The sequence below is a fragment of the Lates calcarifer genome, linkage group LG18 (assembly GCF_001640805.2).
Source record: "Lates calcarifer isolate ASB-BC8 linkage group LG18, TLL_Latcal_v3, whole genome shotgun sequence".
NCBI classification, from domain to species: domain Eukaryota; kingdom Metazoa; phylum Chordata; class Actinopteri; family Centropomidae; genus Lates; species Lates calcarifer.
In genome coordinates, this window is record NC_066850.1 from 7,387,102 (window position 1) to 7,414,150 (window position 27,049).

The following is a 27,049-nucleotide window of genomic DNA, read 5'->3' on the forward strand; positions in this document are numbered from 1 at the left end:
TATTAATTGTTTTTATGTTTGAAATGCATGATATTTGGTTTCAACACCTATATGTGTGCAATAAATTTAAAACTAACTTGCATGTCTTGTCGTGAATACTTCCTTGTTTGTATTGTGATACATCAGTGACTTTATCTTGCATGGAATACATGTTATCTTTTTATACAGTTTCTTCATACTGCATTTGCCAAAGGTATTACTGCCTCACTTAAATCAAAAGGAACACACTCTAATAGTATGGCAAAGCATTTTTTGTATTTTTGATTATAAAGCAGGAAATAAAAATAAAAATTCACTAATGCAAGAATGGGAACCAGAAATCAAATTATTTAATTAACATTTGCTGAGCAAATATTCCATTTCATTAGTTATTTTTCTCTACACTTTGTATTACTGAAAGGATACTGTATTATGAGCTGTTCTCACAAAGAGGACAGCATTTTTGTAAAATGTGCTGAACAATGTCTTATTCCACTACGAAACAGAATACATTTTTTAGAGAGAACATCAAATCTCTATTTATAGCATTTATAGCTCTTTTAAAGCTTATGGACATGTTCTTGGTAAAAGCCAAAAACCACTAATTAAATGTAAACAAGATATTGTTAGTGCCTACTCTTGCAGCATTGACTGAATAATTCCTGTGTTTTATAAAGTACTTCATTAAAGCAGCATTAAACTGGCCAGTCTCCAAGCTGAGGACAGTGTTTTCATGAAGCAGGATGTAAAGTGTGCCAGTTTTAGTCAGTTCAGACTCTGAGTAACTATTTTTGTTTACTGTATCTTTCTGGTTCCAAAGTGTAAAGATCCCACTTTTGAGTTGTCTTGAAAACAGCAATAACTGCTTGTTAATAAAGTCATATGGATCCCATCGATTTGCAATGTAAACCCATTTGCCTTGATTCCAGCCCTAAGTGATTCCCTGATGGCTTTGAACAGAGACGATGCAACCAATGGTAGAGTATTAGTTCAGTTCTTCAGTCACCCATTAGCTAACATATTAACCTGCACCATAACTCAAATACAGAACTCCATAAAATGATGACTAAATGTTGGGGAGGTTTAAGACACTTGTAAAATGGCAAATAAACACAACTTTAATTTGCAAACAAATTGTAATGATTTTATTTGTAATTTTACAAGTCTCATGTGATGAGATAGACTGTACATGTTTTGGAAGACACACGTTCATCTCTTAACAATTGGAGAACAATGGCAAATACGTATACCCAATATTTATATTCTTAAAAAACTACCACACTACAGTATAGGTTTATATGCTACTACACATACTGTACTAATACTGTTTTTATTCAAACTGCATTATTTGTTCTGCTTCATTTTATAGTACATGTGAAAATGTGTTGCTCAGCATCATTTTTCTTTTTGACAAAAAGAGTCAACTTAATCTTTTTCTTTGGATATAGCCTTGTACCTTCCTCATATTTTTTTTTTCCCAATTTCTAATTAGTATTTACATTTTACTTCTCAATGGCATGTAATCACCTTTAAATGAACTGAAACCCATCCTGTCTAGTAGGATGAAAACATTTATGTTCTCAAATTGGTTCTGAAGTAGTCCTTGTTTTTTTCCCTGAAGCCTACCATCTTAGACGAGAAGAGACAGACTGGTTTGACAAACCAAGAGATGGACGTTCAGAGAACGGACAAGAAAAGAGACAGGTGAAAGAGGGAAGAAAAAACACACACACATACTGTACACGCAGACATTGTTGTAAAGTTGTATACATGTATATTGAGTCAAAGCACTCAATCACCTGAATATCTATATGTGGTGTGTTAAAGGAAAATGCCACATATATGTTCATGTTGCAACGAATCCATACTTGAACTGTTTCCCATTTACCTTATTCATACATGACATCTCACCATTTTGTATGGACCACAGGGAAAAGGCCCATACTACCCCTTCCCTCACCTCAGGGTCAAACTGCAGAGGGATCCCAAAGACCGCAGTGTCTCAGGTAAAGTACCACAAATTACTACATTCCTTACAACAACAACATCAGCATGCCACTGTATGAGTAGCATGAGTAATATGCATTCGAAGAGGCATGTATTAAAAGCCAATGTGTTATTGACTGTGATGCATGCACTAGATTTTATTGACCTCGATGCTTACTGACTGCATCAAATATGCACAGTTTACAGCACAGAAATGGTTTTCCTCTTATTGAATATGAATGAGAATAAAACAGATTCAAAAATATTTTCAAATAACGAGGACAGTAAAATGTACACATTAATATGGATCATAATGTCCCATTGGGTTTACAGAGCATAACTAGTATGCGTCATGTGTTTTATTTACTTGATATTCATGCCAAACTGGCAAGTCACTTCCCCTGCCATTACGTTCCATCACACCATTCCTCCAGGCTCAAAGCAGGCAGACATTTCATTTCCTGGCTTCCCTTTTGATTTGGCTCTTCTCCACGCTCATCAGTCATTGCCATGCTCGAAATGGCGTATCCCTCACACTCAGGATTATCTTACGCAATTAACAAACAGACCACAAAGGCAGTGTTTTGTTTACGAGGGCCTGGTGCTGAACTGAGTCATTTTGCCTCAGTCATTTTGTTCTTGCCACCATAACCACGTTAAAGTGCTTTATTCCGTGAAATGAGGCAGGTTCTGGTTCTGTGTAGGTGAAGGCCTTTGTGTTGACCTATGGAGGAATAGATAATAGATCCCAATATGATTTGTGGACAGCCAGTAGAGGAGTTGGCATATGCTGTTGCAAATGTGCTAACTACAGAGCAGTGAAAGTCCCAGCAAACTGTGACAGAGAGGTTGTGATGCCTTCATTTTTATGCCTGTTGAGGCTCATTAAGCACCTACATAGCTGCCATAGAACCCACACAAAACATGAGAAAGCAGGCTCTCTGAAATAAAATGTAAAACATGTTATTCCTTCACCTTTTCTTGACCATTCGAAAAGAAAATAAACTTTATTTTTACTATTTACAATCCACAGATTAACTCTGTTTTCCTAGTGTCTGTCTGTCTACTACTGATCATTAATAAATGAATTTATTTTAAATATTTTAATATGTGTTAACCACAGCAAATCACATCACATAGATTTCACTGGTATCAAAAAGTCAAATTGTTGTCTTAACTCAGTTTTGCCCAAATATATAGCCACAGCATTGTCTGTTTTGGTGAGTCTGCATGTGTATTTTGACATATAGATCAAATGGCCAGTGTTGGAGATTACAGACTAATTACCAGTGGCACTTACCAGTCTTTGTTTTTAACCATAAACAGGAAATGGTCTTGGTATCCGTGTGGTTGGAGGGAAAGAGGTCCCTGGCAGTAATGGAGACATTGGAGCTTATGTTGCCAAAGTCCTACCTGGTGGAGCTGCAGAACAAACAGGAAAGATTCTTGAAGGTAAGCTCCTTTACCAAAAGTTTATATGTACAATGTCATGCTTATTCTACACTTTCTTTGAAAGGATAATCTGATTTTTGGGGGAAATGATTTGCTTTCTTGCCAAGAGTCAGATGAAAATATTGATACCTTTCTCATATCTGTAGCTTAACTTAGCACAAAGAGTGGAAACAGCTAGTCTTACAGCACCTCTTGTTTGTTTAATTTGTACAAAAATGAAAGTGCGTGAACATTATGCTGGAGTTTTTAAGGGGGTCATCTGCAGGACTATTTCTTGGCTGACTTCAAACAAGATCTGACTTGTTAATTAGTGAGTTTTAGAGGTGCTGATATGCCAATTTTGTTACCTGAGGACAGAGCCAGCTGAGCTGCTTTTTCCCTTTTCCAGTCTTCATGCTAAGCTCAGCTCAACCAGCTGCTGGCTTCAGAGTTACCGTAGTGACATGAGAGTGATATGAAGTCATATTGCTTACATTCATAAGCAACCTTTAGAGGAACAATAATGGAGATTTGGTCTAATGATTATGACATTAGGAGTCTATTTCATTACAAATTATTACAAAGTATTATTTGATGATTGTTCCTCTGAAATGCGAGCAGTTACACTGTTTTTGTATCATATATACATATATACATATATATACATATATATGTATATATATATGAAAGCTGCAACAGCCACAGTTATCTATTTCACAGAGTCACCATGTAACCATAATGCACTGACTGACAGATATACGACCTGTGATTTCACCCTTACACACCTCTCACTGACACGACCTGAGGATAAATTGCTGTGTGGTGTATTAACAGGAACACATTTCATGAGGCGTTATTGATTTCACATGGGGGTAGTCTGGGAACAGTTAACCCTCCCACCCTCCCAGTCCATCTGTTTACTCCTAGTCCCCTTTAATCTCTGTGTTGAGGCACATTGAGGGTGTCGGACAATTGGTGAAGCTGTGGCCCAAGCCTTTTTGAAGCTGCCATGCTGGTGATCTATGGATGGAGAGATAGGGAGAGAGAAATATACTGCCCAGTGTGGACTTGTATGGTGCATGAGATCCATCTGTCTGTCTGCGGTGTGTGTGTGTGTTTGTGTCTGAGCGTGGGCAATTCTTTTTGCACTTTCTGTTCTTGTTTGTGTCTCCTTCCGTTTCCGTCTCTTTTTTTTATCCTTTCACATTGCTGCTTCTCTTCTCTGTTTGTCTCTCCACTTCTTTATCAGGACATTCTGAGAGAGTTTCCGGGAAAACTGCATCACAAAAAGATAAAAATGTGAAAAATTGTAGGGAAAAAAATTATGAGATGGTGGAAGTTGGAATCTCCAGTGTAACATAATGAAAAATCTCATTACAAAGTGAAGCATTATAAAAAAATACAGATATCTTTTGAAATCATGAAACAAAATCAGTTGAAATTTGAACTGGATTTCAAGCTCTAATCAGGGTTGGAAAGGTCAAAGGGCAGAGGATTGATAATGCTGTGTAAGTAAAGACTTAATGGACCCTAGATTTTTTTAGTCCACATAAATTTAGTTAATTTTTTCATACTGTTGTATTGTATCATACTATTTCTCATGACAAATGCAGGCTGCAACAATTCCCCAATTCCGCACTTCAGTTTAGACCACATATATTTGTTTTGTTTTTGGAGAGATGGGAGAAGATAACCAAAATGTAAGGGTTAATGTTAATCTGAGCTAATCAAACCAGCCTAACTGTTACCGCAGGTGTAGTCACTTGATCATGATTGGGCAAAAATAGTCACATGTCACGCATCACAGTTTCAAAATCATTACACTCCTGTTCTGATCAGTTTACTTTAGATATTATTTATCAAGAATCAGAATTACTGAATTACTATATATTATCAGTTCTACTGTTTCACCCATCATTCCTCAGCTCGCTCCATAGGCTCATGTATTTTATTCTAAGCACAGAAAGAATTCTGTGATATAGGTTGAAGCTGATGATGATTGCCTCAGTCCAAGAGTCAAGATGCATCTGTGGTGTTGTCAGCTGCGAGGACAACTCAACCATGCTAACACCCATAACCCTGTCATCAACACTGAGCAGAATGGCTGCAAAGTACTTTGGTTCTGCCAGTGGGAACACAGCGTCTCACTCTCTGTGGTGTGCCAATACGCAGAAAACGTTGTCAGATTCAACAGGCGCAGAAGCTTAGTGTTACAGAGGGACAGAACCGGAGCGTGTGCAGGAATGCGTGCTTGCGTGTCTGTTGCTGGAATTCAGATTTCACATGCCTTACAATGAGACCAATTTGATGAATAATATCAGGGTGAAACTACAGCACAGCTTCCCTGTCACTCACACATGCAGCGAGAGAGTACCGTCGCAAACAGAAGACCCTCCTGATGAGCTGTTTCAACCTGTGTAAGTCCTGACAGCGTGCAGGGTGTGCTGTAGAGGATGTGGTGGGTTTGCTGTGCTGAGTGGTTTCATTCTGTCTGCTGAATTAAATAGGAATAAATGGTCAGTTCCTTCTATGAGACATTTGCCATTGCTGGAGCAGACTGGAGAAAACAGCACCTGATTGGATTTTGTATTCTTCCCAGGCCATAATGCATCATGTTTGAAATGTTGTTCTGCAAATTATAGTTTTATAGCTGAAATAACATGAGGCCATTTTCAAGTTCATTCTTACTCTGCGTGTGCCTGAGCGCTCAGTGAGCAGCTTTGTCACACAGCTGCTGTTTGGGCTGTCACCGGCATTTATCTCTCCAGTTTTTGGCTCGCAGTCTAATGCACATTGTCGTTTGAGTGCAAGAATCAGAGCTTGTTTTCTGTCAAAAGATGGCTCACTGTGAATCAAGGGACAGATTTTAGACCATGAGCTGGTCACTTACCCCAGCCAGCGAATGAATTGATCCTTTCATTCATTCAAAGAGCTACTCACTTCAAGGCTTTGATTTCTTTCTGGTTTGAAGTGAAATGTTTGTACTGCACTGTACAGGGAAAATCACCAGTAGTTTTGACTGTTTTTCCTGGCTGTACCTGCATGTGTGCACACTGTGTATAGGAATGCAAGTCCTGGAGTGGAATGGAATTCTTCTGACGGGAAAAACCTATGAGGAAGTACAAGGGCTCGTCGGACAGCCGTGTAATGATGCAGAAGTGTGTGTCAGACTGTGAGTATGACCTTTATATTTTTAGGATTCTTATAATTTTTATTTTCTTCCTCTATTTATCTTTCCATCGTTGCTGTTTTTACATTTCCTGCCTCCCTAATGCCCCTCTCTGCTCCTGCTCTTGTCTTTTTTCCAGTCATTGTTATGACTTTCAAAAGCTCAATTTACACTTCACACTTTAAAATAGAACCTGATTTCTCATTTCATATTTAAAAGTAAGTCATGATTGCTAGCTTTGCTGTTCCTACTTGAGTGTATAACTAATCAGTCCTATTTTATCTTCATCTATATCATTCTTCAGTTTTCCTCTTGCATATTTATGATTTTCATAATTATACGACACATTATTTTCCTGTTTTTCAGTGATCTCAACATGCTGGCTGAGTCGGACGGTTCCCATCACCTGGATTTCCAGGAACACAGCAAAGGTGACTCACAGTATTTCTTTATAACTCCAGCCCCAGCATCCCAGCATTTACTCCCTCTCGCTTCTTCTCCACCACCCTCTCTGCCTCCTCTGTATTTCCTAATTAACTTTTGTCTCTTAGCAATTTCCAGACTCTCTTCTCATATCGCTTTCATCTACAATTTGCTCTTTTCTCAAGTTAAACTGTGCATTACTTGTGGCCTAGTTCCTCTGTCTGTCTGCATTACACTGAGCCACTCTGGGAACATTAGATTGTTTTCAAATGGCTACTATAATGTTAATATTCTACCCAAAGTTTTCTTTTGTGGTTTCTGTCGCCCTCTTCCTTTTCAATGGAATTGGTGACCAGAAGTTTGCAATATGCATTTATGCCATTGGCATGGGTTTGTGTAGGTATGATGATGATGACCTGCATTTATGGCTGTATGCATGCACCCTATAGGTGACAGACCTCCCAGGTCTCCAGGTGTTGATCCGAAGCAGCTGGCGGCTGAGCTGCAGAAAGTCTCACAGCAGCAGGCCCCCACCTCTTCCTCAGGCCTGCCCGCCACCACCTCAGCGACCTCCAGTCCCGCTCAGCCGGGTTCACCATCCGTCAGCAAGAAACGCCACAGCAGCAAGGCGAGTCCACGGGAGGATAGTCACTTTTTAAAAGTGGATAGTTCTGGTCACAGCTTTTATTTTCTAATCAATATTCACCAAAGAACTGTGATATAAATATAAAAATAAAAGCAAGCACTTGTAAAACCAGTTGTAACTTCTCCAAAATGAATATTGAAACAGATCAATTCTGAAAGTTTAGCCTCAAGCGTGAAGTGCAGCACAGCACAGTACACAGTGTACAGTATAAACACCCACCAGAAAACTCAAAGTCCCCATGCACAGATTTTTCCTAGCAGAATCTAAGCATGTTGTTTTTAACTCTTACAGACTGCAGAGGTAACGAAGACCCAGTCCCACCCCATCTCTGGCGAGATACAGGTCTGTGATCTTTAAGTAGAAATATGATTATTGTAGATCTAAGGGTACAAAATGCCATCACTTTTATTTTAACTGTGTATTTTTGCATTTCAAATTTGAATCCATTTTAATTCAGCGTGTTTCCTCTTGCAGCTTCAAATCCACTACGACAAGCAGCTCGGCAACCTGATCGTCCACGTCCTGCAAGCCAGAAACCTCGCCCCGCGGGACAACAACGGCTACTCGGACCCATTTGTTAAAGTGTATCTCCTACCAGGGAGAGGGTGAGTCAAGGGTGTGGAACCTGCGAGCACACCTCAGATAGTTCAGAAAAAGAACAAGGTCAGTTTAGGATTAATGGTACAAGATAAGAAAAATATCATAGGTGTACCAAATTTGTTGATAAAAAGAGATAGAAGTGTGTAAGATGTGACTTTTTTTTCATTGTTTGCTGTCTTTTTCAAGAGAAGGAATATGAGTATACCTGCTTAGATTTTCCCATTGACATCCAGGCTATGCAGGCAGCCACTTTTGTTAAGCTCAAACCTAATTTCCATTCATTTTAAAATCGATTTACAATTGATTTTGGCTTACCATGACATCTTTCAATGTGCAGCACATGATCTTTCTTAGGTATCAGTTCCATAGCACCTGCACTACACATCAGGTCCATTAAATGTTTTGTTTTATAATGTTCCAGTTACTTGTTCTTGTTATGGGACCCATCAGCCCCCTATTGCTGCTGAACGACATAAACATTATGTAAATGATATGAGGTTTAGTGTACTTGTGTTGATGTTGCCCCCTCTTGATGGGTGCTCTACTGTAGGTGTGAGTGCAGTCAAAATCAATAGCTCTCATATTTACTTGCAATATGATCCACACTCCCTCATACATCCAGGGCTCCCTTCTCTCTATGATTGCGCTTTAATGTAATTGACTCTCCCACCTTCTCTGCCGTATGAGATCCCCCGAGACAGAGTTGTTTTTTTTGTTTGTTTTTTTTTTTTTTTGCTGTGGTTGTTTCAGATAAAAGCAATAATATATGGCTGTGGGCTTTGTAGCCGCCACTCTGTCAGTCCTTCAATTTTCACATATGCTCAGATGCAAACACCACAGTGGATTTTAGACGATTGAGCATAAGTCACCATAACAGTGGCACCCACACGCCCTGTGGCCAACACTACATAAAGTAGTTACGGAAACATGCACATTTAAGCGCATGTGTGCACATAATCGTGTATATGCTACATGTGTATACATGGTCAATCTCACAGCCAGCGAAGCACCAGTTGCAATCCATGCAGAGGCTTTTCAGATGCATCACAGATCTCCCGGCAACCAAATGGAGGTCCTGCAGTGATTTGGATGGTGTAATACACAGCAACCAAGAAAGAGGAAAAAACTCAGTATGCATAAAGCTGGAATTATGCTTCTCTTGGCTTTATATAAGCAAATGTTTGGGTACTGGGTTTGTAATGTGAGGGCCCACAAGGAAACAGTGTCAGGCAAAATATAGAAGAAATCAGGAAATGGAAATCAACTGGACAGTGACAGAAATTAAGTGACAGTACCATGCTAAATTGAGTGCCTCTAAACCGTAAAAGAAAAAACTAGAGAAAGCTTCCCAACAGGAAGTTCTGTCGACCTAACAGCTGACTTGAGGGGCAAGTTTCCACTCTGCATTGAGAGATCTTTTAGGTGTGCTCCTCTGTGAGCCTCTGCAACCTACCTACCCATAAGGCCCCTCTCTGTGTAGTTTCACAAAGATGTTTAAGCATAATTCCAGTTTGAATTGCAAAGTTACTGTACATTTGTTTCCAAATTTGGCTCAGACCACCACAACTTGTAGCTTTTTCAGCCAAGTGTTAATACTTACATGTAGTCACATTTAAAAATATCACTTCCCACTTGATATACAGTAGGACTTAGTAGAGTAATGATGACTTCCTGGCTAAAAAACTATGTAAATACAAATTAGACTAGATTTTGTGCTTACATGTAAAGTGAAGTTCCAGTCCTAGTCCTAGTTCCAACGACTTTGAATTCCATTCACATAACAGAGATTTGTACTGTAAATGCAATCAGTTGTTCACTCAGATCTCCACTAGGGTTGCCAAAGGATGCGTTACATCACCTGAAAGCCCTCTTTACGCACATTCATGACACACTAAAACACAAATTCAATCCACCACCTGCTGCAGCATACCACAGTTCCCTGCTCTTGCCCCTTTTCCCTAAACACACAGTCAGTGAATCACACACTAAACCTTGCTACAGTAGTCTCCCCTTCCCACATTCGCACTCACAGTCCACAGACACTCTTTGACCCCCACCCTCCCTCTGACTATTGTTTCTGTATGTTGTTCTTTATATTTAATGCATGCTGGACCCCCTCAGTCAGGTCATGGTTGTCCAGAATGCCAGGTATGTGACTTGCCCACTTTGGCACTTTGGTTCTATTTTGGTTGAAATTTGGTTGTCAGTTTGGTGATGGTTAACAAAACGGATCGGAAGCTTATTAATACAAGCAATTTAGCTCAGTCCCACTAACTCCCTTCACCCGGGATAAATTGTACATTTTCTTTTAGTCCCCATATTTTCACCTCTAGACTTTGCATTGCATTGTGGAGGACAAAAATCCCTTAATATTAACACCTTACTATGTCTTTAACATAACTCATATAAACATATAGTCCTCTGTGCTGACAATTAACGCTTTCCCAGCTAACTTTTGTGTTTTCCTGGTAGATGGTCTGTTTTTGTTCCCAACCATTGTAGTTTGAAACCCTAACATTGACCCTGACACCCTTTAGTTTGTCCCTGTTTTTGTGATTGAAATCCCTCAGTAATGTCCTACATCGTGCCCCAACATCGTACTGTACCCTCGACGCCCCACCACATTCAGTACACACTCCCATTATTTTGCTCTGCAGTCCTTATTCATTCCATTATTTTCCAGTATACAGCAGATTGTCCTTGTCTTTACCAAACTAACTCGTACAGACTTACTCATACCCTACAATCTTGAATCAAACCCTACACACTGCAAAAAACATCCATCTTAACAAGTCATTCATTCTATTCCAGTCTGCTGTGAATATTGTCTAATATTCTTTTCTCCAAAACAGGTGAAATAAAGTCAGTCAGACATTGGTATTGTTTCTCCTCACTGCAAATTGACTTAATCAGAAATTAATGAACTTTAACCTTGCTGGCGTACATTTTCACTTGTCTTAGACTAAATGACTTGATGGACATCAAAATGGACTTTTTTGCAGCACACCCTGACATCGCACCCTGCCGTACCATGCACGTAGGCCCATACATCGTTACCGTCCCAACAATGTGCATCGCATTCATTCTCTCCCCTCTACTGTCACATTGTGCCCTTCTCCGATATACTGTGGTGTCCCACTAAACCTGCGGGACCTTTGCGTGTCTGTGACCGATGTTGTGATGTGTTTCCCCACCACCACCCCTCCCCCCAGTGCTGAAAACAAGAGGAGGTCCAAACACGCGGGCAAGAGTCTCAACCCCGAGTGGAACCAGACTGTCATCTATAAGAACATCCACCTGGAGCAGGTACTGTGTGTACACTCAGTCACCGTGACACACGTGCAGCATCATTCCTCTGTTTTTACGCGGTCAAAGGTTCGCACACAAGTAGCAATGTGAGCCAGCACCGTGGACCTTGTGTCCTATTACATCTAAAAAATTTGACAGTGTAATATACAGATTGTGTTTTAATGGCTAATATACTTTCTATAACTCCACAGAAAATAGTAAATAAATAGAGGTACGAACAAGGACACTAAATGTGTCAATTTCCATGTTAAAATGATACAAAACATAACACAAAATACTGCCTTTTCTCTGCTGGCATGCTGACTAGTATTGTGGCCACTGGTTTTAGTAGAGCAGATGGATATGCCATTGGGATTTAATTATACCATTTTAGATCCCATTTTAGATTTGTTGGACCCATATCAATCGTAACAAATTTATGAACTTCTGTTGTCAGAAGGACTGCACATGTTTTTCTTTAAGGTTTATTTTTGCCATTTTATTGTGCACTCAGCCAAGATAGGTTACCATAATGATACACTAACTCCTTAATTGTGTGTGTCTGTGTGTGTTCCAGCTGAGGAAGAAGACCCTGGAGGTGAGCGTGTGGGACTATGACAAGTGCTCCTCTAATGATTTCTTAGGAGAGGTAAGCCTCTTTCAATATCAGTTTTCATTCAGTAGTGTACCAATACATTGTTTATGCGCATACTCATTAAACTGCTGTTTGTTCCCAGGTCCTTATCGACCTGTCCAACACCACCCAGCTGGACAACGTCCCGCGGTGGCTCCCCCTGAAGGAGCAGAGTGAGGGTGACCACCACCGGCGTTCCCACTCGGGCCAGGGCCGACATAGTTCTTCCAAACCCTCGTCGCAGCACTCCTCCCCGAAAACCACCGGCTCCTCGCACGATAATCAGGACTCGCCGAAATCGTCCGTCATCAAGAGCCGAAGCCACGGGATCTTTCCAGATCCAGCCAAGGGTAGGACACGATGAATTCCCTTCACTTGCTCGACTCTATCACCGTCATCCTCTAACAACCCTCTGTGCCCGTCTGCTTCTCTGCTATTTCTGTTTCCCTCCTCTTCTCTGTATCTGCTCTTTGTTCTTCACTCTTCTCTTGCTTTGTGCTCTCTTCCTGTCACTGTGTCTCACTTCTGTTTTTTCCTTCTATCTGAGTGGCCACCTCTGTCCACCTGTGTCCCCCTCTGCAACCTTTTTCTTTCGTCCAGCACCTTCCTCTGCCCGCTCCTGCTCACCCATCATAGCTTCAGCTTCATGCTTTTTGCTTTCTCATGGTCTGTTTTCTTGGTTGCCATGATGTCACCCAGCTCAGAGGCCTAGCCTTAGCTTCCCTCTAACTTTCTCCTAACACAGAGGGCAACGTGGCCGTGGAAGGCTTTGAATGTTAAATAAAAGAATTCAATAAAATAAGCATCAAATTTAATGAGGATGTTAGACGATTATAGACTTACCATGCTGGCAAGACGCAGTATCTCGCGAGCCAGCAGCTTATTCATCACAGGTGTTACACAGAAGGTAACAACCTCAGTTCACTAAAGTAAAAGACAGCTTTTCTTTGGTAATTTGGTAAATCTGGTTGTTTTAGACACGCAGGTGCCCACTATCGAGAAATCTCACAGTAGCCCTGGCACATCGAAGCCTTCCCCGTCCGAGGGCCAGAGCCAAAGCCACAGCCACGGACACAGCCAACACTCTCGCTCGCACGGCGCTTCACGCTCCGGCAAAAGCACCGCACGGCAACATCATCAGGATGGCAGCACTGGAAGCAGCGGAGGCGCTGCCATAGCAACGGGCGATGCCCCACAGCAGTCACAGCAGCAGCAGCAGCAGCAGCAGCAGCCGCAACGCCTCCAACCAAGTAAACCAAGACGCAAATAAAGCCTACGCAGCATGGCCTCCTCGCACTCATCTGTTCTACCTTCTGTTGAGTTAGATTTTTTTCTGTTCTTTTCATTTCCTTTTCTATTCTTGGTTTCCCTTCACTCTTTACACCCTCTGGTCCTCTTCCCCCTCGTAGTCACAGTGTGTCAACCTCTCACCGCTTCTCTTCTGTATGTATTCACAAGTGTGTAGAGCCAGCACCTCACCTGTACTATAGCACACTGTCTTTGACATTCCTAAGTTTGACATCCTTTCAGTGAACCCAAAGAGGCATAATGGTTGCTTATATAAGGCTAATTTAAAAAGTTTAACCATAAATACATTTTAGAGGCTATACATTTTATTTTTTAAACACTAATTTAATGAAGTTAAACAGAGATAATAACTTTTATCTAGGTTTAAGTTATATTTTTCTGTTTTCCATTGTGATTTAAATACATTAACTCAGCTTTGGATAAGTAGTAGTATGACAGTATGGGGATAAAAGGAAAACGAAACAGTTGACGGTGATATCCTGAAGCTAATGTCAGAGCACAGTGACGTCCCAGTTCTCTCTTAGATGACAAAACCAGCAAATTATAAACTTTGTAACCACAAATTTAGTTAATGGAAAAAGTTTCTGAATCCAAGAGAGGTTTCCACTGCCAGCTAGCAGTGAAATATTTTGGATTGATTATCCAACCTTTAAAACAGGAGAAAGTTGCAATCCCAACCCCCCTCCCTAAAATATCATTAACCTCTTTTGGTATCTTTATTTTCTTATTCTTTTGGAGTTATTTTTTTATTTCTTTTTATCAACAAGCAATAACCAGCTTTTCTGAAGCTCCTCCACTGTGATGGCTGTGCATGCAGTCCACCACTCCCTCTTTTTTGTTTGAATAACTACTGGACCCACAATGCACCTCAGTAGATGCTGCACACCCCGCCCCATGACATGCGGGAGGGGGCGTATGTGCACTGCACACTGTGGCTGCATGTGATTGACAGTCAAGCTGGTTGCCATGGTGAAGATAAACCGCTCTCTGAATCTCCATCTCGCTCCTCCTCCCCCGACCCCTTCCATCTTGAACTTCGACCCCATGACCTTTGTTTCCTGGTGTTGACCCACCCCCCTGACATCTGACCTACGCCTCCGAAAACAAAACACATCCAGGCCAAAGAGGCCACCTCTCACTGAGGCACCAGAGACACAGCGTAGTGGGCGTGCTCACCATTCAGAGAGCCCAGTCCGATTGGCTGCCCGCCCTGCCATCGTTTGAGTCGGCCAAAGGGAGCAGAGGCGACGGCAGACACCTGACCCTCAGGAAAGCCGTGTCGGAAGAGAGGCCGCAGAGCACCGGAGGTGAGAGTTTGCCCAAGAGTCTCCTCTCTGTCGTGTGACTGAAGCACAGATGGAGCAAGGGGGGAGAGAGTGAGAGAAAGAGAGGATGCGATACTACTAACGCACACCTGCAGAAAGAGAGAGGGGAGTCTTACAAGCTAATGAGAGAGACAGGAAGACAGAGAGAAAGTTTACACTCAGCCACATCACCAGACATTCATGCAGTGAGGCACGTTTCCTTCACGGCCACCGACACAGTTCACTAATACCAGGAAATGAATGTCTGTGAATGAGCCGTGATATGATTCACTGAGAGTTAACACTGTGCCACTGCCACATCTGCTGCGTCATGACTCCCCCATTTGCTTCATTGAACTGGTATTAGTGAGCCTTTGCAATCCGTCAATGACATTGTGTTGAGTGGCCTGAAAGGAAAACGTGTCAGCATGGATCCTGTTCTGCACCACATCCACGCTTCTCATTCATACTCTTATCACACTGCCTGATCAGCTGTTTGAGAGCAAAATGTTGAAATGTAAAACATTGAAACATGCACTTCTTAAAGAATCACATCTAAAATTTGTTGTGTATAAAAAGTTTTTTTTAACATTTAGGAAAAAAACTACTCTCTTAAAGATCCTTTAAACTCCCATATTGATGTAATTTAACCTTTTAAAATAAATCAATGCTGAGACTGAGATATTAGATTATTATAAATAGCTCATATAGTAGACTAACAATGTCACTAGGGTCTACGTGCCTCTTGTTTGGTCTGCATAAACATATCTATGTGATATGTCTCTGGATTTATTTGTCTGTTTCATGTTAAAGCTTTATATGTGGGTTATTACTGTCTTGTCTTTGTCTGAGAGAAAGATTCTATGTACACTGTTTGTCCATATGCTTCTTGCTAGTCCTCAGTGTTTCTGTGCTATTCATTTCAATTCAGTCTTTTCAAGTTTCAAGTATTAAAGTTGATTATGATGGATTTTAGCCGCTGCAGATATTAACTAATGCTTCTTGGCCCTAGTTTTTTACATTCCTGGACCTGGCAGAGGTGCAATTTTTCTTCCTTGTCTCTTGTCCTTGTCTTGTCGTGATGGATGTGGTCGTATCTCTGCGCAGCTCGGTCGAGCTACAGATCCAGCGATGCCCCGGTCACGGCGGCCTCGTTGGACAGCGGCCTGAGCGGCAGCGCCTACAGTCTGTTGGACGAGGAAGCGGAGACGAATGAGGTGGACAGTGCCATCTTCCAGGTGCCCCGATTGTGAGTCAGCTTATTCAGTACTTTTATCTTAAAGGCTGCCAGTTTCACATTTTGAGTGTGTTGCTGATGCTTTACCATTACTCTCACTACTCTCAGACAAACCTGCTTCCATTCAAAGCAATGGATACTGTATACATCAAATATCTGTTGTGCGGTTTAATAACTTCTCTGATTTTGCTTCTTCTGTCCATAGTGGAAAGATCCCAAATGGAACAGATGTGATGAAATCATCAATGGGACTCAGTGATGGTGACGGTAAGGCATACATGTGTGTGTACATTCATGATAGTGTTGATGCATGGATGTCAAACACACTAATACACATATTTTTTGTTATTTAAAGGCTGAAAAGCTCAAAACGGTTTTAGCATATCTGTTCGGAAAGCTTCAGACTGTTTCAAATCTTTGCTCATTTTCCTCATTCCTCCTTCCTGCCTGTGATGTGGTGAGTCATGTAATTATGACTAATACAGAGGTGCAAAGATAACCTTAAAAGGCTAGAAAGACTTGAGGTTCACTATCTCATTCTCACCTTTACAACAAAGACTGAGGCTTAGTACACACACACACACACAGAGAGAGGAACACATTAATACATTTACATTTATCTGAACTCTTTCTTCATTTCTTTTTATCAACTGCTCTCAGGCTTTTTGTGTCAGTGTGTCTCACTCTTTGACACACACTCACACACACAGGCTACCCTAACCATTTGCCAGGGTCTTGTTGACCCAGCTTTCAAAACTGTCATTTCCATTCAGTTGCCAAGGCAACAACTGGACAGGCAGAGCTCCTTATAACTTCTCCCCATCCTTGTTAAACAAATAAATGTGATTGCTTGCGAGCCATGTTTGACATTACTCATCATGGGAGTACACTTAGTGTCCAGTAGAGGGCGGTCTCATAGAGGAGATGGGAGAACAGGGATACTAGGAGCAAGACTAGAATGGACATTGAATTTTTGTAGCTGTGAAACAAAATTAATATTATTAATATTAATATTATTATTATTATTATTATCTATATGTAGTGTATTATTTACTTCATAATGACTGACTTAATTTGTGTTTGTGTGTGTGTGTGTGTGTATTTAGGTAAATCCCAGGTAATGGGGGAAATAAAGATCGCTCTGAAGAAGGAGATGAAGACTGAGGGTGAGCACCTGGTCCTTGAGATTCTTCAGTGTCGTAACATCACCTACAAGTTCAAGACTCCAGACCACCTGCCTGGTAATGGACAATAACTTAACTACACACATGACAGCACACATGCACCTTCACATTTACACTCGCATACACACAAGAACTGACTTTGATAAGGTCTCAACATGCAGTCTCCTCACAATTTTATGTGATACATATCATTTTTGAAGTTGACAGCTGGGAAGCCCACACAAACACTTGTTTAGAAAGACTGGCATCTGACATGCCATGAAATCCCAGCCAGCTTTTCTAGATGCCAAGCCACACGATGTGTGATAGTGTTTTCTAGCCAACATTCCCTTGGAAAGCAGCATTGGACATATATTTACCTACCCTTCAATCATATATGTACTATATGTGCAAGGTTACGGGCACTATAAAGAGAAGAGTAGCTCACAGATGAATACATACAACTGCAACTTTGACTATCACCAGCAGTGGATGGATTTCAAGAGAAATGCCAAGAGACAACGCTGAGAAGAGAGCGAAAATTACAGACAGTAACTCTCACATTTGTCTTACTTCAAATCTAATATGCAGTTTTCAAGTTTTTTTTTTTTTTCATTTTTACACATTTACTGTATTAATTTGTATAGTAAAGTTTTAGAACTGACAAACTGAAAGCTGTAAAACATCCTGATATTACAATTCATCACTATTTTATAGACAAATTATATTTAATTTGTTTATTTAATTATATTTTATTTTGTTAATATTACAAAGACTGGACATACGTGTCTCTGGTGCACACAGTCAACTCAGGCTTCTCTTTCACAGATTGCCACCCACCTTGCTGCCTCTTCATAATGTTTACATCCTAATACCCAAGCTGCCTGCCACTTGTTTAATTTGCATTTGCTTCCAGATGGGATCTGCATACAAAACTTTATTTCCATCGACATCCAGTATGCGGCTGTTCTGCAGTAAAGAATCTGCCACATGGACTCATAATATTAACATTTTATTGTGAATGTGGCTATGCTCATCTGTACCTGTTGGGTGATTGGAGTTTGTTTTCTGCTTGTTATGTGGTTTTGACTTCCTAAACCAATGTGAGTGAGTGTTCAGAGTTACAGCTGTCTTGTTGCCCTCTACTGGCTGGTTGCAGAAAAATATGGAACTCCACCCACCTTGAATAGCAATAACTACAGTCCTCTTTTTACTGTGAAAAAAAATCAGTGTCTGAATACAGTATGGCTATAGGGTGCATGCTTGCATAATTATGCATGAAGGCATTTCTGTTCTGTTTCTGTGATTTTATTTATTATATCATTAAACACTATAAACATGAAAAAATGTGGAAAACTTATGCACGAAACATGAGTCGGATATGACATAGCAAAATTACATCCACACACATACGACATACAGTACCTGAAAAATATCGTGGAACAATAAGTGATAGAAGAAGATAAGAAGATAGAAGATAAAGGGCTTTGGACTCATGATGTTAGCTTTACAATGATGTGTGTGTGTTTGTGTGTGTGCGTCCACAGATCTTTATGTGAAGCTATATGTAGTAAACATTGCCACCCAGAAAAGGATAATCAAGAAGAAGACCAGAGTGTGTCGCCATGACCGAGAACCATCTTTCAACGAAACCTTCCGCTTCTGTATGAACCCCACCGGACACTCTCTACAGGTAAACTCACCCTCAGTTCCTCACACACACACACACATAGATTTTAAGAATATGGACAATCTGTAATCATACAAACAGCAAAAGAAATGTATTGACTTTTAGGGAAATACACTTTCTTGCTAAGAATTAGATGATTTGTATGGTAAATATGATGCTAGATTCAGTATTTCCTCAAGAGTAACCTGGTGGATTCCTTTGAATTGCTTAGTCATGAGACATGTTCTTCATGGTTTTCTCCAGCTTTTCCTGGTATCCAATGGTGGCAAGTTTGTGAAGAAGACCCTGATCGGGGAGGCCTACGTCTGGCTAGACAAAGTCGACCTTCGCAAGCGAGTGGTGAGCTGGCACAAGCTGCTCGCCAGCACCGCCCAGATCCACTCATAGAAGAAGACTTGAAAAAATAAAAAATAAAAAACTAAACCTGAGCAGGTACAAGGAGGTTTCCGACATCTGGGGACGCTTAGGTCTAACATCTGTAACACTGATCCACTCTTGCAGGGTGGGAGGAAAGGGTGGTTTTTGGGTACGGGATGGGACAAAATATCTCTTTCTTCGATTTTTGTTTCAGGGCTTGAGTTTTGGATGGTGAAAAAGAAGAGTTATGGTGATGATTTCTGTCATGCGGGAAGTTTGGAGGAAGAATTAATGTGTTTACAGGAAATTAACACATGTTTACAGGACATAATGTGTATAGCAGTGTAGCTGGGGGCTGGGGGGCTGAGAAGAACACAAGTGCTGAGTTCGGAGGTCAAGTGCGGAATCAACCAGGTATTACACACTTTTAATTCACAAACACACACACACACACACACGTGTACACAGTTATTTATGACAAGTTTACACAGTCACTCACACAGAAGAGAAATTTTAATTCTAATAGATACAGGGAATGGACACACTTGTAGATCAAATTTTATTTATTTAGATGTTTTATCCATGAAAGGTTTTTCCTCATTTCTTTATTATGACCCACAGAGTTTTATTGATTTACAAAGCATTTTGAGAATGAAATATTGAAGACTCCCCTATGGAGACCTCTTATTTATTTTTGTATTATGATATTAGCATAGTGTTCTATCATTTGTCTTCTCCTCAATTATTTAAGTACTTAAAAATCTGTCCTGGAAAGGAAGCATAGTATATTTTATAACACACTACCTAGCATTCCAGTTCAAGAGGAAAAAAAAAAGATCTCAGCAAGCATGTTTTTGAATTTCTTAACAAAAACAACTACTTGTTCCCATCTTTTTTTCACCTTAAGTGTAAACTAAGTTCTATCAAATTATTGTTTGATAAATGATAAATATGAATATATATCAAATTGGACACTATATATTGTGCGCATGAGTCTATCTATTTGGTATGCAGTGCCACATGTTCTGCACAAAAAAAATCACCTCTAAGGTTCACCTTGTATATAGTGAAGTGTCATAGCTGGAAATGAATTATAACATATATAGATAGATATATAGATATCTTTATCACAGACAATCGAGTCTTGATGATTGTGACATAGAGGTTTTATTTACCCATGATGCCCCTTAGAATGTGAGACACCAACCGTTTGAGATTTAAGCTTTTTTTGTTTCTTTGTGAGATCCAAGCACATTACGAGTCTTACACGAGTCCTGCTTTTCGTTCGCAAGGGCAGTCAACTCACCAACGCACGCTTTTTGTGGTATTTTGCACTTTTTCCCGCTTAGAATGTAAAACAAAGCTAAAGACAAGATAGCAAGATTTTTTTTTTTCAATCAAGGTGAGGAGGTAGAGAAGCAAATAAGAATGGATGACAACATCAGGAGGTACTGTAGCGAACAAAAGACAAATGTGCCGGAAACGATCCACGATAAAAACCACTATCATCACTCTGAGATACGACAATGCTATATTACAGTAGCATGTTGATGTTTTGTCCCAGCCTTTTTTGTCAAATCTGTGTTGTCTTGATATTACCACTTTCACTTCAAACAGCAATGTTGTGTCTTTAGATATATATATTATGCCCATTTTGTCTCAAGAAGGGTCATCCTGAGTGCTTGTATGGGGGTCAAGGAGTGGCACAGCTGGTTCATTCACCATTTTCAGTCAAACTTAGCAGTGAAACTAAATTCAATATCTGAGTGATTTCTATGCAACATCTACTGTATAAAGGTGGTAGCTGCATCTTGACTTGCCAGACATGTGACACTTTGTGAGAGAAGAAACATTTGTATCGATTTTTCTTTTGCACTGCTGTGTTTTTATGTCCTCCTCAAAATGGTTACTGCTTTAATATGATTTTTTTAATTTAATGTATTATTTTTTATTGCTGTATGAATCTTTATTTATTGCCTGTGAGACTATTTCATATGTTGTATTATATTTGTTTACAGTACATATCAGGTGTACATATAAAAAAGTTGAGAAATTTTGTTTTTATACACAATGTAGTGCTTGTTTACAATGTTTAGAGGGCCTGAAACTCAGAGAACCAACTTTTTTGCCCTTGTGCACGAACACACACTCACATACGGGAATTAACATGCAGAGATCCTGAACTTCACGTAGTTATGAGTCAAGATGAGAAAAAATTAACATTCCTATTCAAGTGACTCCCATCTTTTTATGCACTCCCCCTTTGAATTGTTTCATTTTCCAGTACATGTATGAGACATGACCAAAAAAAAAAAAAGAACATTGTAATCAGTGAACGTTATACCTAAAAACAATAGTAGTTTTGAGGTCAGTGTGTGTTATTTTCTTTCTCTTATTTTTATACCCATGTGCTTGTGTGTGTAGCATTTTCATACCAAGTCCATGCATGTCACTGGCTCCAATGCATATCCCTTCTTTTAAGTGTCGTCTGTCTAAAAATATCGACTTTAAAATCTCTCGTTACACACACAGAATCACATACACACTCTGTTTCACACACACACACACAGACACACACAGATGCCGTCTCTCTATTTCCAACCTTGTAAATACATAGCTTTTTTATACTGGGTTTTGGGGAGCAATAGGTCTTTTAGCAGACAAATAAAAAAGGCGTGCGATCATAGAAGTAACAGGAAGTTGTTTTTCTCTTGATCAATGTACAGTGGATAGACTGGGAAACGACCTTACGTCTGTCTATAGGGACCCAGACTAACCCGACCCTTTACACCAAACACTAAAAGGTTTACCAGAGTCTAACCACACAGAAGTCTTGTGGAAATCTTAACAACTCAAGTAGTTGCAGGAGAATTTAAATGTGCTCACACTGGATGTTGCATGTTTCGTTGGTGGTTCATACTATTTTTGTGTCCAGATATTATTAAAGAAAAAAAAGAATGAGGTAGAGAAAGATATAGAACAAAATGTTATAGAGGAGGAAAATTATGAGGAAAACTTATTGAAATTATCAATGATGTATGCTGACTGTACAAAGATTATGCTTGTAAAACCTGTCTGGTTTTTCACTTGTAAGTAAACAGAAAAAAATCTACTGTCATGGTTTTGTGATTGTATACAGGAGGTATTGATAAATTATGCAAATTGTGCTGTAAAAATGGCTGTTGCCCCATGTCTAAATATTAAATATGAGTACAAATGACGTGTGTTGTTGTGTATCGCCTTTGATGTGTACTGTATATTGGGTTGTGTTTACTTTTAAAACCCTCGAAGAGGAGTCCTAGCTTGTTTGTAGATATTTTACCAATGATATGCAGTACCAGGATATGACCACAAGATGGCGCCATCTACTTTCCCTCAGGGTTAGTCCAAAGAACTACAAGTCTATGGCAAGCCCCAGACACAGGTGTTTTCACTTACACGTTGATTAGAGCTCTCCTCAATTCTGTGAGGGTGGGTGTGTTCTGTTTGATTGACAGCTCCTTTCGCCTATCGAATAGCTCCATCCAACTTGAACGGTAAGGAGAGGTTTAATTCGCACCTCCTGTGTGTTCAAGGCCTTAACGCTCAGTTTCTCAGTTAAGCAAGACCAAACGCCTCCATCGATAAAACAGGTAATGTGTGATTTTTATAAGAACCTGGTTGTATTTCTTGCTGCTCTGACTATTATAGACACTCTCTTTTTACCTGTGTTTTTACATGTTACTAATAACTGTAACTATCTGCAACTATCAAAGTGTCACTATTAAGTGTCGACACTGAAAACAAAGAACTTAATTTAGCTGTCATTAATTTTATTATTTACACCTGAGCTTTTCCTGCTGTGACATTTTAGAATATATTCCATTAAAAAGCGCTAGCAACATTTTTTTCCCTCACTGGCTTCCCTCCAATCTCTCTCCTTGCTGAAATCATCAGGGAGATTTAGCTCACCTGGTCTGACTGCATGTACTAGTTAAGCTAGTAACATTCAGTTTCCCTCTCCCTCATCTGGCTTTCAGTTTGTTTGCATGCACCACACACCCCAATAATATTGAGTACAGCTGCCCCTATATATGTCCACCTTGATTTACAGTCCATTTCCTCTGTTAGCTAAGCAACTTTTTATTTGTCCTTGTTTTCCATTGTACTATCTCCCAACATTTGTGATGCTATTCAGATAATCACTCTCAGCTGGTCCAAATCAAATATGTCCTCTTGTTGCTTTGGCAAGTCATAAAAAAGAAGAATCAGCAGGAGTGTACAGTGCATCCACTTCCATGTGTGTACTTTTTAAGTGGCCTCATAACTCTGAGTGTCATCAGTCCTCTCACTTTGTAGTCTTAAAACAGCACTACTGATTTGTGCACTGTCAGTGGATAGAGGAGACATTTCCAAGGCACTTGAAAAGCCAGTGAAGACATTAACTTCATGAAATATATTTCCTGACAGTTTGACTAATCACAACCATAGTGCTGTGCTAGATTAAAATGGTGTTTATAGAATCAGCTGTTAAGTAGATGATGAATATTTGTATTTGAAGATGATTGATACTGTTATTTAGAATTCTTCATTAAATATAATTTGTCAGTTTGAAAACATTTGGATTGGGTCAGGGTTTCTTTATATTTTGGTCACCAGTGATGGTCAGAGGTGACTCAATGTGAGGCAATATAAGTTTGTAGAAATGAGCGGCTGTGTGCTGTCCTGTCCACTGTTAACATCTTAGAGGTCAACATATGTTATGAGAATGAGCGTCAGCAGCATAGAGGAAGCAAAGGAAGCTTTAGAGTGTTGGCTTGCTGTGTGATCAGGGATTTCTCAGAGTTCAGGCCATGGATGGCTTACAATTTACAGATGTGCCAAGTAATTAAGACTTCAGGACTGTGTCTGTTGCCAGGATGCATTGATGAAATACAATGATGCCAATGAAAAGGAATTAACTGTCACTTTGAGCTGCAGCCAATGGCTTTTAAGACTGAACATGTGTTGTTTATTTCCTGAGGTTGCCATGTGTTTAAATGAAGTGTTTTTGGCTTGTTTTTGTGCCTGATGATGATGGACAGGCTTAAAATATTCAAGTTCTGATGCAAATGTTACCAGCAACAAAAATATTTTTACATTTGCACACTGGAAAAAACATTTGGGTTCACTGGGAACATTTGAATTTCATGAGCTACATCAGAGGTCTTTCTGTCATCCATTTCTCATTTTTATTTTAGTGTTCCTGCAACATTATAACATAAATGTCATGTGATTGAGGGTGAGGTTTGATCCACTATTAGAACTCATATTTATCCATTTTAGTGTAAAATTTCTCAACTTTACAATTTTCAGTTTCTGATTGATTAGCTCTGTGTTACTTGTCATGCAACCAATGTTGGTATATTAATACTAATATCTTCATGCTTTGTGCAAGTTCTTTTGAAAGCGTGATGTTTAATGGGAACTCGTTGTCTTGATATCCTAAGCCAATGTTCTGTGAAACTAGGGGTTTTATATAATCCTGCCTGCAGGGGGAGTAAGGAACCCATTTTGCAGAGTCACCCAGAGTCTTTTTGTTTTGCATTTCTTTTGAACCTTTGACCTGCTGTGTATTCCCCATCTGTCAAATTCATATTCCCAGAGATCAAAAGGAAAATGATACAAATGCACTGAATGCTTGAATGCATTTTCAGTTGTTGATGTTGAGTGTGTGTGCGCACACGTGTGTGTGTGTGTGTGTTTACAGACAGTCTGGATGGAGTGCATGTGTCAGCACCTGCTGGGCGATGACTCTGCAGCTGCAGCTACAAACCACCTGCTCCTGTCTGCTGAGTCTGTCACAAAATAAAAATGAGTTTGAAAGAGAGCTTTTTTTTTCCATAATACCCACCTCAGTTCCTCACGCCACAGAAAACATTTTCTCATCAGACATCCAAAAGACTTTGAGTGCTTGTACAATATTTAGTCTGTACTCTATCCACCAGAGATCTAATCAAACAGAAAGTGAGCCTATAAAAATTTGAAGGTTTCTGACAGTAAAAGTAAAACTACATGTTTATGAGGGAAATGACTCTGAATGAGAGAAAAATATAAAAATCGTTATTCTCCCCTTTGGCAACGCAGGCAGCAATTAGATGTGACAAAGGCCACGATTTGGCCTGAAAATGGTGGCATTCCAGTTACATGATACTTAGACTGTTGGTGCATTTCACCAGGACATTTAACTATTTTTAAATTTTAACAAACTATCCATCCACATTTTACATTTTTAAAATGTTTTTATGTGAATATTCTTGTGGGAAAAAATACAGTATTAAAAAGCAGTAAAATATTAAACAGCCTCTGTGATAAAAGATGAACTAGAATTAATCAGGCATTTGGTCCAAACCACTGTTATGATCCTCAGTCTGGACATTGAGCTTTAAAAAAAAAAAAAGCCTCAGACTGGAACTTCAGAATAGAGTCATGCAATTCAGCTCCTTTGGGCAGTCCACTTCCCTGCTCTTAAATGGCGATCAACAGACCAAGCCTGATGATGACTAACGCAGGGACCCTTCATCGTGCTGATGATCCAGTGTAATTATAATCTTTGTATGGACACCTGTTGCAGACATCATGAGCGGCTGTGATAGCTGTACGTGGCTCAGAGAGCAGCAGTGAGTCTCATCTGTACTTTTAAATAGAGAAAACATTTTAAATATAGATGAACGCTGAGGTGTTGCCACAAGTTATATTCAGAAAGTTTGACATTTGGCTGTATTCAGAAATTCAGTCACAGCACACTAGATTTAAAACACCAAATTCTTCACAGTTGAAATTCTGTGTATTGGAAGACATAGTTCAAGGTTTTTGGAAATATGCTTATTCATACTGTTGCTGGGAGTTAGACAAGCAGATTGATACTACCAGGCTGATTATTTTTGCCTCCAGACAGAGCTAGGCTACCACTGTAAAAATAATAACATTTGTAGTCATTTCCATTAATTTCACTTAAGCACTTTGATCCATTTTCATCCAAATCTATTGATGAAATTATCTAACTTATTACACCCATATTCCTATGTACAACTGAGTTTGTGAGACCAGCCTGTGAACAGCGTGGTTGACTTCTCATGTGCCTCCTGCTGAAAACGCTCAAAATGTGATCAAAGGATGCCAGGCTCTCCCTGCCAGAACCCGCTCTGTTGTCTCCATTATACCCTTTCTGTCTCCCCCTCTCGTTTTATGTTCCTTTCATATACACCCTCTCTGTCCCTGTTCTCAATACCTCTCCCTCTGTTCTCTCGCTCTCTTTTTCTGATGGACCCCTCAGATCCCTCACTTCTAAAGATGTTTGTTCCCTTCTTTTGCCTTCAAAGATGTGCCCTGAATCAGATGGGTGGAGGTGGGGGGGGGGGGGGCTGGAAACGCACCGCTGTCGCCCTGTGTCTGTGATTCACTGAGCGGTGAGGCTGATCAAAATGACAGAGATCTGGAGAGGCCGCATCAGGTGACGTCGCCGGATGCATCGGCTTATCAAAGGTCAAGCGTGGGTCACACATCCATCGAACATTGCTTGATGTCCAAAGAGGGGTCGTCAACATTCAGTTGAGAGGTCAGTTGGAAATATTTGTTCTTTAAGACTTTGTTTCTTGTTTCAGAAGGGATTAAAGCTGGATATGAATTGGGGTCAAGCAGATACAGTGAAAATTAATATTGGACAGTGCTAACCAGGGACTAATGTCAGTGCCTTAATATTAGATGATGCCAGAATCTAGGAAAATAACATAATTAAGAAACAGAGTTTGAAACTATCAAAAGATAAAGCTCCAGAAGATCCAAAAGTTTGTTATGCATGAGGAAGAAAGGCATT

At 40.0% G+C, this 27,049-nt stretch overlaps 1 protein-coding gene across 1 annotated transcript in view; it reads left to right on the top strand.

Moving 5' to 3' along the window:
• pcloa (piccolo presynaptic cytomatrix protein a) overlaps positions 1 to 22,435 on the top strand; it is a 55,916-nt gene extending 33,481 nt beyond the window's left edge. Inside the window, exons 8-26 of the mRNA XM_051077675.1 lie at positions 909 to 956; positions 1,601 to 1,683; positions 1,910 to 1,985; positions 3,292 to 3,417; positions 6,460 to 6,568; positions 6,932 to 6,996; positions 7,438 to 7,616; positions 7,926 to 7,976; positions 8,109 to 8,239; positions 10,356 to 10,382; positions 11,447 to 11,540; positions 12,100 to 12,171; positions 12,260 to 12,506; positions 14,583 to 14,771; positions 15,876 to 16,017; positions 16,211 to 16,272; positions 17,112 to 17,246; positions 18,716 to 18,861; positions 19,102 to 22,435. Coding sequence (XP_050933632.1) covers positions 909 to 956; positions 1,601 to 1,683; positions 1,910 to 1,985; positions 3,292 to 3,417; positions 6,460 to 6,568; positions 6,932 to 6,996; positions 7,438 to 7,616; positions 7,926 to 7,976; positions 8,109 to 8,239; positions 10,356 to 10,382; positions 11,447 to 11,540; positions 12,100 to 12,171; positions 12,260 to 12,506; positions 14,583 to 14,771; positions 15,876 to 16,017; positions 16,211 to 16,272; positions 17,112 to 17,246; positions 18,716 to 18,861; positions 19,102 to 19,245 — 2,126 coding nt within the window. The 3' untranslated portion in view covers positions 19,246 to 22,435. The remainder of the gene's footprint in view (positions 1 to 908; positions 957 to 1,600; positions 1,684 to 1,909; positions 1,986 to 3,291; positions 3,418 to 6,459; positions 6,569 to 6,931; positions 6,997 to 7,437; positions 7,617 to 7,925; positions 7,977 to 8,108; positions 8,240 to 10,355; positions 10,383 to 11,446; positions 11,541 to 12,099; positions 12,172 to 12,259; positions 12,507 to 14,582; positions 14,772 to 15,875; positions 16,018 to 16,210; positions 16,273 to 17,111; positions 17,247 to 18,715; positions 18,862 to 19,101) is intronic.
• The last annotated feature ends 4,614 nt before the right edge of the window (positions 22,436 to 27,049 follow it).